Here is a 15,655-nt window from a genome sequence, read left to right on the forward strand (position 1 = left end):
AGTCAGATTATCGGTTTTTAAAATCATTTGGATTGACTGAAATGGCGACAATTAATATCCCTGACACGAAACAAGGATAGAATTAAGAAGTCCATTTTCCTATCACATATCAACATGTAACACCTTTCAATGTTCTAATAGAGAAACGTCCGATATAACCGATTAATGTATACCAATTACTAGTATGTGAAGGTTAGACATTTAAACACTACATTCCAATTAAAACAAAATTGAAAAGATTCTATTTGTTAAATGTCTAAACAGTAACTATTTCAATATCATTATGGTAAAGCACAACGTCAAACCTTTTTGTAAGTGGTAAAGTATAATCTGCCATGAGAAAGGGTTTCCTTTAGATTTTAACGATCTTCAAAACTAGTCCAAGCTTTACAACCGTAATTATTTAAAACAAACTAAGAACTTTAAAACATTTACTCTGCACACATGAATAAATTCCCAGTAACTAAAGTACGGTTGAAATATAAAAAGCTAATAAGAAATATTTTGTATTCATGTTTGAAATGAGTTTGAAATAATACAAGATGTAGAGTTCTCTTTTTTGCATTAGCGACTAGTATTATAAACGTTTCTGACACGAATGGACACATTGACTATAAATACACTCAAATAAATTCATGGAGATTGTAAAAGATCAAGAAACGGGAGATTTATATAAAAATGGAGAGAAATATCGTAGATTTAATGGAGTCAATGTAAATGAAGAAAATGTAGACACAAGTGTGAATGCTTCAAACTCAGGTAATAAAGGAAAGTTTTCTTTTCACGCAAAAGGCAATGATATCCCTACCTCGGACATATTGATATCTTCAAAATCAAGTGATATTCCTACCTCGGACGTGTTGATATCCTCAAGATCAAATCCACAATCACCAAAACAATTAGACGGGGAAGCATCCGATTTCAAATATTATGCAAATGGAGATATTGAGTATGAAGTTGTTTCATCACAAAATTCTATTAAGGATACTAAATCTATTAGATCGCAAAAGTCACCAGACTTTGAAAAAAGCGTTAAAGAGATTCAAACGCTAGGAGATAGTAATGTCAAAAATTCAAAATCAATTTCTTTGAGCAGTTTACAACAGATTAAACCACCATCACGTCCAGTTGTAAAAAATCACGTTTTAATCAATCAGAATGAATCCTCTGGCGAGAAAAGGAAAAGCAGTGAAACTGCTAGAAATGAAGATAAAACCAGAGCAACATCACCAGGAAAACAAGGAGTTTCAACTAAAAAGCTACCTCAAATTAAACCTGGATATTCATTGGAAAAATCTAAAAAGCAAGAAGCAGCAAGTGCAATGAAAGTACAGAACAATTCAAAACGAGGTTTTTCTCCGGACAAATCAAATGATAAAGTTAAACCTGAAAAGGAAAATGAACAGGAAACAAATTCCGTAAAAGTGGATGTGACTGACTTAAATGATCAGCAAGGGTATGTAAATATTTCTCATATAACATAAAAGCTGAGAAAGCAAACCCCTGTCTTCAAACCATAGTCGCAATCACGACCTAGAAACCAATAAAAGGTGTTCTTAAGAATATATAAAACCAAACATATAGTATTCATTTCAATGTATTAAGCTTCAAAAAATCATGTTTGACAAAAATCTTAAGGTAAATACACACGCAAGTAAAAAAAAAAGATCTATCATAAAAAAATCATACAGAGAGAAACGGTTATGCAAAGTTTAGGTAATTCGATGTTCTTTAAAAAGCGGTGATAAAATTTGCTGCCATTTCTCAATTCAATACTCGTTATTTCTTTTAACACTTATGACATTTTAGTAAAATGAGGACGATTATTACGTAAAGAAATGTCAGTCTCCCATTTCATTTATAAGATGTACTAAGAGACACATATTTTTCGTCATTTTTTCATATGTTCCTTTACATTTTCCTTTTAATAGCCTTGGGTTAATCCTGTTATTTTAGAAACACTTACTGTTTGATACTAAACAAACTCACAAAGGAGACTAAAGAACTTCATCGGTCATTAAACCGAACTTGTTGGTAAATGGGCCTTACTGGTTAGTTTCTTATAAAAAGGCAGAGGAAAACAAAGCTAGATCCGATACCCGTAATGCTAAAAGAAAACTTATCAAAGATACCAGGCTTATAATATAGTACAAAAGCCTCACCAGTAACGCTCGAATCAAAAAGTTAAAAGACCAAATCAAGTACGAAGTTAAAGAGCATTGAGGACCCAAAATTCCGAAAGGTTTTGCCAAATACAGCTAAAGTAATCTATTCCTGGGGTAGAAAGTCCTTAGTATTTAGAGTTTTGTTAACAGTTAATTTATAAATATGACAACATCATTGATATATCATGTCAACACAGAAGTGCTCACTACTGGGTTGGTGATACCCTCGGGGGACCCCTACCAGTAGTGGCATCGGACCAGTGAAGGGAGACCGACAAAATCATTGCAAAAACGAAAAACTATAAATAGACAACAGTCCACAAAACACTATATAACAGCCTTATGACTATGAAAATCGAACCCAACTAAAAACCGGACATGACCTCGGATAAAGGTTAGCAGATCCTGCTCCACATATGACACCCGTCATGTTGCTCTGGGTAAGTACACATTATAATATAACAATATTGATACATCAAGGATGTCGCTGTATTTGACAGAATCTATTAACACACTATTTCTTATGTAATGCAGTAAAGACCTACGAATGAGGTATTGGTATATTCATCACTTTTTGCCAAGAATCGTTTTTTGACATGCCCAAGTATGAAATCCAAATAATTTTGTCAATGTCATCTTAAGTATATACTTCAAGGGGTGAAAATTGTAGAAGGATATACAACATGATGATATTTAGAGACAATATATATGGAGTCAGTTTTGCAGAAATTGAACTCAATAATGTTTAAAAAAAATCATTGCATCAATTAAGTAGTAATATCATTGAAATGACGTAAATTATAGAGAGAGCAAAAACAATGTTGAAATTTTCTGTAAAACATATATTAAAACGAAATGGCTCCTTACTCTGCCTCAAAACGGCATTTCATGCTATAGGTTTTGATACTTGATATATGAATAGGTAAATGGGAAATGTTAAACTCGAAACAAAATGATTTTCCTTATGGTATCTGATTCAATTAAAGTATGATTATTAGTAGAAACCAACTCATTAAACTACGGCATTAGATTTTACGGATACCAATATGGCCTTCTTTGAGAATTAATCTGTTCGTTTTATTCAACCTGACACTGAACATATTGTTACACTTTGATAATACACTTACGGCTTTACACCTGAGAGTGAGAGAACAGGTTAATGTCAAGTAGGCCACAATCTGATAGAAAAAAGTGGGTAACATACGACGTTCAAAATATAGTACATTTTTAATATAAAAAGTGTTATGTTTAGACTAGACAGAAAGTTCTCTAAATAATACAAGAATTGATTGAACATATATATTTATGTAAATTGATGTTTCTGCTTCTCCACTAAAACGCTACATACAAGGGAATCAAAGCCTCGGTATCAGTAAAATTCACTTTCATGTTTTCTAAAGAGCCAGCACGTAACCAATCCGGATAAATGTATACGGTCTTCATATACATGAAGTGTGCTCCTTACGCAGAAACTGCTCCAACAGAGTTATGAGGAGGAAAGATTAAAAATGACACTCCGTAAATTTTATGGACACCATCACGAATTGGTTGATCTATACGATGTGTTTGTTTCTAAATTAACTAACGACATTTTTACCACGTCTTAGATTGTGGTTTACCATCTACGTCGTCTGTCTGCTAAGTACCGAACGTGACCTATTCCCGAATAGGACTGTTTTGTCGAGTGTGAATTTGCATTGCTATACGACGTGTCTCGGTATTTATACATCCAACATTCATGTATTTAGTTATGATGTTTCTTTTGTAAGTACGGTTGGATATTGTGTTATATCTTATCGTTTGTGGTTTGAATTCTATATTTTCGGTACATTTCACATATGCCTTATTTGTCAGTATAGTTGAGTTCATTTTCATTTTCCATGGATAAAGTATTGTGTTAGTCCAAATGATTATGACGTCGTCACAGCATTAATTTAAAAGAGCCTTTCAATACCGTCATAATCATGATAATTATTTGGACTAGTATTGTGAAAATAATTGTGAATTTTTGAATCTCGCTCCATATAATTGTATGAATTTCAAGATTATATATACGTCACAGAAATACTTCACTTTTTGTGGCGTTGATCTATTCATGTGACATACAGTTTGTGGTGTCCTGTACTGTCATTAATGGAAGATGTCGGTTGTTATTCTGCGGTTTATATGTTGTAATGTACTATTATATTATTTATTTATGCATTTCTCTGTGTTGAGTTTTCGTGCGTTTGTTTGTACTGTTTTTTTGTCACGTAGTTTTGTCACTTTAGCGATATTTTTTAACATTGCCATATATGCGGGAGGTTTGGCTAGCCATAAAACCAGGTTCAACCCACCATTTTTTCTTTAAATGTTCTGTACCAAGTCAGGAATATGGCAGTTGTTATCAAATAGTTCGTTTCTATGTATTTTGGCGTTTGTTTTTGTTGCAGTTCAGTGTTTCTGTTGTTCCGTTGTTTTCCTCTTATAGTTGATAAATGTTTCCCTCGGTTTTAGTTTGTAACCCGGATTTGTTTTCTCTTAATCGATTTATGACTTTTGAACAGCGGTATACTACTGTTGCCTTTATCTAATACAAATTAGGATTCGTATTTAAACACATTCTCGTCTCTTTTATATTCAAAACATCAAATCACTCTATTTCTTCTAAGGGTCACCACCAAAAACTTATGTTTTAGTTCATGATGTATAGACTATTTCCTGATTACAATTATGATTAGTTGAAAGATAACCAACTGACTTAAATGTAATGGGATATGACAGTTTACGCTTATTTGGTGCAGAAAATAAGTTTACACAATTTGTTTACTTTTATATTAGATATTTCAATGTTGAAGACTTTTTTTCCGGTGGTTGTTGTAATATTACCATGCATATACTATATATAAACTTTGTCAAATTGTCTTTTAAAAGATTTAATCAATTAAAAAAGAGGCGGAAGATATCAGAGGGACATTCAAAACGCATAAGTCGAAGGAGTACTGACAACATCATGGCAAAACAGACAGACAAAGCAAAGACAAAAAGGTCATCAAAACAAAATATAAAAACTATACTTAGCAACACGAACCCCACCATCAACTGGTGGGGATCTCATGTGCTTCGAAAGGGTTAGTAAATATGTGTCACTGGAGAAACCCGTCATGTTGCTAATTGAAAATGCACAAAAACGGAGACAAGTCTCATTTGGTGATGTCTCAATGACGGAAAAGCAGACGGGATTACGGTTAGGAAAATTAGAACAGTTACACATAATTGTATATTCCATTACGTCAACAAACTAGTGATGGCGTTCGTAAAACTTTCCAAGGGTTGACTTCAACTTTACACCACTTACCTCTTTAAAAGACTATTTGGAATTTGCTCTTTCGAATAATTCATTTGCCAATAGAGGGTTGACTTCCATGCGACCGACATGATTGCCTGACCATCCTGAGCAGTTACTTACATGGGTGAATTGTACCTTTACTTGCAATATGTAATATAAGTGTTCGTTAACCTTGTAATTACTTTCTTAGTATAATAAATTATAACACTTATTATGTTAGAGCTGATATCAGCATCACATATTTCCATTATTACAGACAGTTTATGACTAAACGTCAATTAGTCATGTTTACGAGGTATGTAGGTGGCAAGAATAGTAAATAAAAAATAATTCACTTAACTCCAAGGTAATGTAAAAAATTACTCAGTCTAAAATAATTGACAAAATATTTAACATATTATGAACTTGAAAGCAAAACCGAATTTGATAATATCAGTAACCTTCCGGACTTGGTGTGTACATTAACTCAGGGGATGTTGTGGTCTTTATAGCATTTAAATCATAGGAACGTCTCCGGAAATTACGTATCAACGTTATAGCTTGAACAAAATTCAGACATCTGTGAATAAATATACGCGGCACGTCCAGTTGGAATGGGAACTTTTAATACGTGACCATCATTGGGAGAATGTGTTACTCTTTTCGGGTAAAAGAAGCCTAGTAATAATTTTGAAGTGGTACAAAGGTGACCGATATTACAACCAAAATTCAAAATTTTGTCCCTTCGCAACACGAAGGTGACCGATATTAAAACCAAAATTCAAAATTTTGTTCCTTCTCAACACGAAGGTGACCGATATTACAACCAAAATTCAAAATTTTGACCCTTCTAAACACTATGTTTTCAATGGCAATTCAAATTACTCCACCCTTCATTCCTGTCGTATCAAACCTAACATTGATTTATTTCTATTCGTTCTCGCTCTGAATATAGATAAACGTTTTGCAACTGAATGTTAAACAGATAACAGTCAACTGAACAATACGTTTACGTCTCATCTCCTGTTAGTGCAAAGTGGATTTGATTTATAATCATTCATCATGTAATGCATGAATACTACCAACTAGATATGTTTGAGATAAACGTTTGATACCTGTCAAAATGTATCTATATTTGGTTAATTGAATGTGCAGTAGAGACGTGTTTCTTTTAAGACGAAATTTGTAGTTTCGATTTAACGGATTTCACAAACAAGGATATAATACAAATAACAAAGTCTTTACAAACGACGCATACATTAGATTTTAAATTGAAAACTACGAGTTTGAACGCAGAGGCAGGCACTTAAATTAACATACAATTTAAAGTCCGTACAAAGACATGCTTTAATTTGAACACTTACATGCACATTTTGTCTTATTTGTTTAGATTTATTTTTGAATTTCTATTACAATAATTTTCGTACTTTTGAATATTTTATTATATAATAAGATCATTCGTATATCTCTTTGCAAATATTACTAATATAAATAATGTGTTTTAGTACATTGTCAAAGTGTAAATATATACGCCATATTTAAATAAAATCCAATGAAACATGTTTACATGACACTACAAAGAATTTTTCGTACCTTTAACTCTTAAACCGACTTGCACAGTCGGTATGGGACATAAATCTTGCTTTATTTTATATGGTGAGATTTGCTTGATATAAAACTGTTGATTCGAGAGTTATAACAACGAATAAATGATACCATGATATCAAACTAAAGCAAAGCTTTGCCAAATAAACTTCCTGTTCTTTAGACTCCTTAGCTACCGTGATAAACTTCCTGTTCTTTAGACTCCCTAGCTACCGTGATAACTTCCTGTTCTTTAGACTCCCTAGCTACCGTGATAACTTCCTGTTCTTTAGACTCCCTAGCTACCGTGATAAACTTCCTGTTCTTTAGACTCCCTAGCTACCGTGATAAACTTCCTGTTCTTTAGACTCCCTAGCTACCGTGATAAACTTCCTGTTCTTTAGACTCCCTAGCTACCGTGATAAATTTCGGAGAAAAGACGGAATCAAATGTATCTCCTCCATTTTTTTATTTGAAATCTTCTCTAGTCGAAGTACACTCTTGTTTAAAATCTGCCATGCTTAAATAGAACAAAAACGTAAATGCTTGTTTAAATACAGTCTGAATGTGCATATTTTAAATTAAACTATGTGTAACTTCAAATGAAGAAAAACAGGGAAAAAAATATTAAAACATGGATCATTTTGTACTTGTTGTTCCTCAATCTCCTCTCACTACCGATAATTTTATAGATATTCATTAAGGATTTCTGAAACATAATACTGCAACAGGTGTGGATAAGTCATGCTTTTAGCTCATTTTAGCTCACATTTAGCTCATAATGGGTATATAATTTCCTTGGTAGATGGCTAGTTTTATCATTCTTGTGTTTTCTGGTTTCAGTAATATCGAAGTTTAAACAATGAGGGTTGATGACTGTTTTTTTTTTGTAATTGTGGTCGCTTCTTCCGACATCTTGTCTATGTGGGTGTTACATATATATATATATATATATATATATATATATATATATATATATATACAAGTCTAAATTGAAAACAACGTTCAAACCTATGATTGCGTTGGATAAAAACCGCAATTTTTATACGTGTGCATGCAAAAACAAATTTCTTGTTAGAGGGGTCTAAATACAGCACAAACAACATTTTCCAAAAGACCAAAAAAGTGAAAAAGTATATTTTAACAAAACGCATTTGACTAACAGGTCGAACAACAAATGTTCTTAAACCCTGCTGACTGCCATTGGCGATTGCCAAATAAACGGATCACAAGGTGTAATAAATGGATCTTAATTAAAAATTTAATACCAAACAGAAAACAATAAACTTGCGGCAAAGATGGTATACCGCAAACAAAGGTGCAAAGATTTTTGTACACCATATCCGGATTTCGACAATTAATGTCTCTTCAGTGATGTTAGGAATCGAGACAGTATTTGGAAGGCCATGTAATTTGCCTCAATTTAGGATAGACTCTCGAATTTTGAGGAGTCAAATTAGGATGAACGGATCATATTAACCCGAAGGCAAATATAATACAAGCCCAAACGAAAAAATATAAACAAGTCTAAATTGAAAACAACGTTTAAACCTATGATTGCGTTGGATAAAAACCGCAATTTTTATACGTGCGCATGCAAATCAAATTTCTTGGTAGAGGGGTCTAAATATAGCACAAACAACATTTTCCAAAAGACCAAATGAGTGAAAAAGTATATTTTAACAAAACGCATTTGACTAGCAGGTCGGACAACTGATGTTCTTAAACACTGCTGACTGCCATTGGCGATTGCCAACTAAACGGATCACAAGATGTAACAAAATAGATCTTATTATTAATTTATTACCAAACAGAAAACAATAAACTTGCGGAAAAGATGGTATACCGAAAACATGAGGTGCAAAAATTTGTACACCATATCCGGATATATATATGCAGCACGTCCAGTCTTATACTTACAATCCAATACCCCGCTCGGGAGACTGTTTTGCTCTCTTAACGTAAATCCAATCACTCTTTTAGGGGTCAGTTCGTGAATGGTGTTAAAAGTCAAATTCAATTTTTACTCGTACTCAGCGTATCACCTTTTTATAGTAGACGCTATATTGCACATCTTCTGTTATTAAAATTGTGATTTATCACCAATGTATGAATATTACAAGATATGATTTAAAGAAAATGCTTTGACACTTGTCAATATATGTATATATAACTATTTTAGTGTGTAGAAGAGACATGTTTTATTTCGGACGAACATGGCATATTCAATTCAATTAAGATTCGGATTTCACACATAATGTTATTATTATAATATACAATAAACAGCGTCATCCCACAAGATTCATATATTAGATTTTGAGTTTGAACGTTAAACCAAGCACTTTAAATACATAAAATTCCTGGTCTTAACAAAGAATATTACAACTTGCATGCACTTTTGGTCTTAATTGCTTTAAATTATTTTTGGAACCTCTTTATTGTGGTGACAATAATAGTCGTACATGGCAAATTTGTTTATCTACGTATCTGTATTTGATATTAAATGAACTTTATTATATCTCACTTTGTTAATACCCCTTGAAATATATTGTGAAAATGTTAATATATTCCTATTTAAACAAAATCTAGGGAAGCATATTTACATGAGATTAAAAAGAAGTGGTTCATATGTGTACAATTTGTTTCAATTTTTCATACCTTTAAAATGTCTTAGATGGGCTTCTAACAGAGTCAGTATGTTACATAAAGTTGGATTTGTTTGGTATTATGATATTTACTTAAACTTAAAACTGTTAATTTATCACATGATATATATGGTACCCACTCAGACTTTTTTTGTATGCAAGGCTTGCTGTTCTTCGAACCTATTTGCTCCTTGAAATAGTTCTCTTAGTTATAACAAAAACTGCTTTTAAATCCTATCCTTTTTCCAAAGCTGAGATACAAGAATAAAAAACCGTAATGCATGAGGAAACCAGGAAACAACCTATGTAGTTTCATCTGCATATTTCAAGTCTTTCAAACTATTTGTGAATTTGGAAAAAAAAGTCGAAACAACGCTCGAACATCCAGCTATGGCAAGGGAAAATCGATACTTTCAAAACTGTGTTAATTTATCAAACATGTTAAAAAAATGTTGTTTGATTCGGGTTGACATCCATCTCAAATAAGATTTTTCACTTATGTTTTTTTTTTCTCTTTACCTTTCCACTGTATGTGGTGTGTTGAAAGATATAAATATGAATAGCAGAAAACTAATTAATTTGGTGTATCTAATCACCAAATACAGCTGCCCGTGATTAGTGACAGCGACAATTGGAGCATTTTTGGCATGGACCCCCTTTTTAAATGTTTTCCGTGTTTCAGATTTATTTCAATAAAATCACACTGTTATTTCAGCTCAATTTCCTTTATTTCTCGTGTAAATAAATATTAGCAACAAAATACAGAAATAGCGTGATCACATAAAAGTATAATATGGTTAAATCACTTTCCAGTTATTAAGTCCCCCACATTCCATAAAATACATATTCCATATAATATGATAAAAATGGAATTTAAATGTTTTGTGTTTCTTTGTTTTCTTACTTGCGACTTGTTGTAAACGTTTTATCATGTTAATTTTTGTAAATCTTTTAAATTTTGTAAGCAGATTTGTTTTTCTTACTTGCGACTTGTTGTATTTATTTTTTTTTATCATGTTCGTTTTTCATACTTGGGACTTGATTATGTGGTATATTTCAAACAAACTGCATAATGTTCTTCGAAGATTCGAGCATTTTTGGTGCAAACCTGTGTTCCCCTTTATCTGTAAAATGAAGTAAAAACTACACGAAACCAATTAAGATGGCTTTCTATAACTTTGCAAATGTATTTGTTGGTTAGATTCAGACCTATTATCTGTGCACTATCTTTGTGAAATATATCTCTTACCTCAGAAAGTTTGTATGCTTCACAGCTAGTGTATGGTGTATCTTTATTTAGTTTTACATGATATATTATTCATTTTAGCTACCATTTTCAATTTTTTGAGACTTTTGGTTGGTTTTTTTTTTCTCGCAAAATCATATAAATAACTTATTGTTATGCAAATACATCTAGAATAAAATCACTTTAAGTGGTTTGTAAATTCTTCCTGGTTATATTAAGACCCAAGCATTGTCATGCATTGTCGTTATTCAATATTGCCATAACAATTAAAAAAACCCACTTTAAACTAATTTGAAAATATTGTATGATTTTCAATCATTCTTATGGTGTAACTTCATAAATATGTCTTCATGGTAGGGAACTAATGAAGTATTATTTTTTTAAACCGGTCGCGGTATCTTATGTTGGATTGGTTTTCTCATTGTACGACAATTAGTAGGAGAGTAAATCACAAACCATTTTGTAAGAAATGTCAAGACTTTCTCAATTAAAAAGATTTAACTAAAATCAAGGTGTGTTTTTAGCTTTAAAGAAATCCATAAAATCTATTTGTAGTGCTTCACTAACAACCAAACAAAAAATGAAGAAAAAATCTTGAGTAGAAATAAGGCGTATAACTTTTTATTTGTTCTAGATTTAATTTTGTCATTATTTATTTGCTTCAAAAATGTTTAATAGAGACCAGCATGACAACCAGTCGTATATCGGACAAACAGATATTACTTAGTTACGACTTGGTCAAAACTGAAGCGGGAGAAACTTACTTAATTATATAATTAACTAGTATATTTTTCTTCAGTAATACAACCTTTATATTATGTTTTCTCTGTTTACTTTAACTACATGAATTGCATGAACATGGACAATCTCTTGTTCTTTTTATTATTGTAAGAGATTCTGCGTTTTCAATCACCACCGTTGCTTATTTAGTCATAATTAATTTCACTAGTAGTTTTTTTTATATGTACCAATATAGAGTATAATATATTAAATTAAAAGCAATGATCCAGGTTGTATTTTCATGATAATGGCAATTTTAGAAAAACAAGAAAGATTTTGTTTTGCTTTATGTTTATATGAACAGATTTTGAACAATGCAAGTCATAGTAACATTGAAATATTCACAGTAGAATCTGAAGGTCTTTAAAGTTTTCTAATTATCTACAAAATTGGGTGAACTAATTATAGCGGTAAATTTATCTTTTATGTGACATACTATCGTGGTACTAATTATTGTGAAAATTTTGTTTGTGAAGTTTTATTATGTTGAAGCCATAGTCGTTATCATAACGTGAAAAAATGGCGACTATTTACAGACCGACGCTATCATCTTGGAATTCTTTTGGACTTTTAGACACATTCGAAGTTTTACCCTACATCCAAAAACATAAAACATTTTGTTATGAAACAATTCATCCGCTCAGGAGGTATGTTGAATCAATTATTATTAATTTTGAATATCCCTTTTGTATCTTTCTCCTCTCTTTTATTAGAAACTTTAAAATATTTCTTTTTGATTAGGTTCTGTTATGCTAATTAATTTCTTAAATATTGACCAAAGGGCGAAAAACGGAGAAAAGTAATCGATACTTGATATGGTAAAGGTGGTTGACGCTGGGTTCAAGTCGAGTTGCTCCATCAATTTCTATGTAAAGTGCCCGTTTTGATTCAGACCTATGACTTTATTTTATATATCAATGTTGTTCTTTACTCAAATGATTATACATTTTGGTTTTTTTAACTGATGTAATACTGTACATCGAATTCAGCATTGCTTATATTTAGAGTATAATACAATAATTTCATGAAAGTTGAAAGGTTTTTTTACGTCCGCTGATATACAAACTTCTACGTCATATGGTCTCTGGTGGAGAGTTGTCTCTTCAGCAATCATATCAGGCCTTCTTATTTTTATATATCATGTATATTACAGACCAAATCAAGCTTAAGAATGAAAGTAAGGGACTGAAAATTGTCTGATTTTGCATACCAGCAATCGAAAAATAAACATGATTCGTAAGTTTTTGTGCATATGAATTTTGAAATTTTTATTGTTGAGAGCTTTCAGGATTATGAATATTGAATACATCAACAATGATTTAATATTTTAGGTGTCAACGCTGATGTGACAAAAACGCAAAGTCTAACATGGTAAAGTAATTGAAGAAACAATTATGAAAATATTATCAAACGACCGGTTCTATTTTCAATGTCTCGTCCGTCGAAACAATCTTTTTGTTTTGTAATTACTTTATACAAAATGAATAAATACTGATTTAAGCTCACATAGTATATAGGAGTTATTCCAAACAGTTGTTTTTTAGCCGAAGAAATTGAGATTGAACATGGCCTGATTCATTTATTTTTTGTGTAACTAAATATTGATCGATTTGCTTATCCTTGATTAACGTCCAGTGGAAAATGTTTCATATATATTCAGGACGAGCCGAAACAATTAATAATTATAATACAAAAGGTAGGTTATGTAAGGTATGACCGCATTGATAAAAAATTGGGGACTGCAACTGGTCAACAATGGTATGTTAGATAGGGGCAAGACATTTAAGCTAGTAACAGGTTAACCACGGGGCCCTAGGTGAGTTGTTGCAATGGTTCGTCAACTGCAGAGAGCGTGACGCTCGCCCTACACGAGGCATTTCATTTAATATCCCCATTCAGACCGGACCTAGTTGCGACTTTATACAGTCCGCATAGCTAAACTAGCTAAAAGGACGCCCCACCACGTTTGCAAGGGTAGAGGACCAATATGACCCTTTTCTGTACCCCAATCACCCTTGGAGTATGTATAGAACACAAACAATATAAAAGCCTATATTGATCTATATTGCTACTGGATTTTTTTTCAAATAAGCAGTTTCTTTGGGCAATGTATTGATACTTGGATGCTTTATGTCATCTCGGAGTTATGGTCCGATAACCCTAGCAATGGTTTATATATGCTAATGGACAGAAGAAACGTTTGAAGGGGAATGCACGTTATCTGACTTGCCAACTTAGTTGGTATATTTATAGTTTCGGTAATGGAGCTACCATTTGATTTTTATGGGGGGCTAGGATGAAATTTGAAAAAAAAAGACAGGATAAACTAATAAAAAAAAGGCAGGACCGAATAGAGTGAAAAATAAAAAGGCAGGACAGAGATTACAACTAAAAAAAATGCAGGACAAAATTTTTCATCCTAGCCCCCTCCCCCCATAAAAATCAAATGGTAGCTCCCTAAGATTCGATAAAACTAAGGTCCATATTTTAAATGAAAGAAAATTGAAGTACTTTGGTCTCTTGTGGTTAGTTGTCTCATTGACAAACATATCTCCTTATCATAACCATAACATAAATACGTGTTTTGTTCATCGTTGTAATAAATAAAATACAAAACATGTGCAATTTTACGCGATTTTCCTTTGTTTGAAGTGTTCTTTCTAGATTAACCTTCATCAGGAACTCTCAGAGCTGAAAGTCAGGACAGCAAAAGATATATAAATACTTTAGAGCCAAATCATGACTCAAAGAATTACCACATAACTTATCCTTTTAGTGAGTTGGAATATCAAATTCCTTTCAGAAATACACAACGAATAGCAAAATAGAACAAATTTTACATAATAAATCATGACAGTATTAAAATAATAACCACGGTTGATACCAAGACAAATCATGACAGTATTAAAATAATAACCACGGGTGATACCAAGACAAATACAGTTTACCAAATTAGTTTATTTTATATGAACAAAAGGAAATTGTGGTGTTTGTTAGCAACCCAAAGACCAAAAAACATGTAGAGGTCAAAATGCGGTCTTCAACAAACAACAAGTTTCTAAACTAACTTGTCAAGATAAAATATTAAGAAGATGTGGTATCATTGCCAATGAGACAACTCTCCACCAGAGATCATATGACGTAGAAGTAAACATATATAGGTCACCGTTAGGCCTTCGACAATGAGCAAACCCCATACCGCTTAGCAAGCTATAAAAGGCCCCTAAATGACAATGTAAACACGCTCTATATTTTCTCAAATGCTCAAAAACTAGGTAGCATTTGAAAGAGACTATCATTTATCTCTTATAGTTTAACTGACATTGTGAACTTTACGATTCTTATTAAACGACCACAATTTTGTAAAAATATACAGAGTTAATATCAACAAACCAACAAAAAAAAAGGTGAAGGGCGGATGGAATTTTTAAATGTTCTGAAAACAAATTCCAACAAATAAATTTGAACATGTTTGGGTAGGATTATTCCTAAGATTTGTATGTTGAAAAGTATTTGATAAATCTGTGAAGTCCATACCTACAAATGACGAACGTTTACATATCGTTTTATGTAGTCTAAATGTAAATATATTGACCTATTTTTTTCTATCAACCACTAGTTTAGTAGCCGTAAAAGAGTGGGTGTGTTACTGTATACAGTAGAGGTATACATGGCTATGTTTAAAAACCTCCATCTATACATATATCTTCAGTTATTTGCATTGTAATGTACTATTGCATTCATCCATTATATTTCTGAAGTCAATAAAATCCTTCTTGTACAAAAAAAAAATATAGAATGTAGAAATTGTGACGAATATATATATTTCATGGAAGTATTATGTCAGTAACTAAATACGAAATTATTTTTTTCTGCATTTTGAAATTGAGCTTAATATATTTAAACAATTATATTATATAATATTATC

The 15,655-nt window shown here is 32.0% G+C and overlaps 1 protein-coding gene across 3 annotated transcripts in view; it reads left to right on the top strand.

Moving 5' to 3' along the window:
• The first annotated feature begins 466 nt into the window (after positions 1–466).
• LOC127735978 (NKAP family protein-like) overlaps positions 467–15,655 on the top strand; it is a 42,359-nt gene continuing 27,170 nt past the window's right edge. The window contains exon 1 of one of the 3 annotated variants that reach the window (XM_052246462.1): positions 467–1,456. In XM_052246462.1, the coding sequence (XP_052102422.1) occupies positions 636–1,456 (821 nt within the window). In that variant the 5' untranslated portion in view covers positions 467–635. Of the gene's footprint in view, positions 1,457–12,225; positions 12,375–15,655 lie in introns of those variants that run through there. The other 2 variants (XM_052246461.1, XM_052246463.1) reach the window with 2 other exon arrangements.

Source organism: Mytilus californianus, unplaced genomic scaffold (assembly GCF_021869535.1).
Source record: "Mytilus californianus isolate M0D057914Y unplaced genomic scaffold, xbMytCali1.0.p SCAF_3, whole genome shotgun sequence".
In the NCBI taxonomy this organism is placed as follows: Eukaryota; Metazoa; Mollusca; class Bivalvia; order Mytilida; family Mytilidae; genus Mytilus; species Mytilus californianus.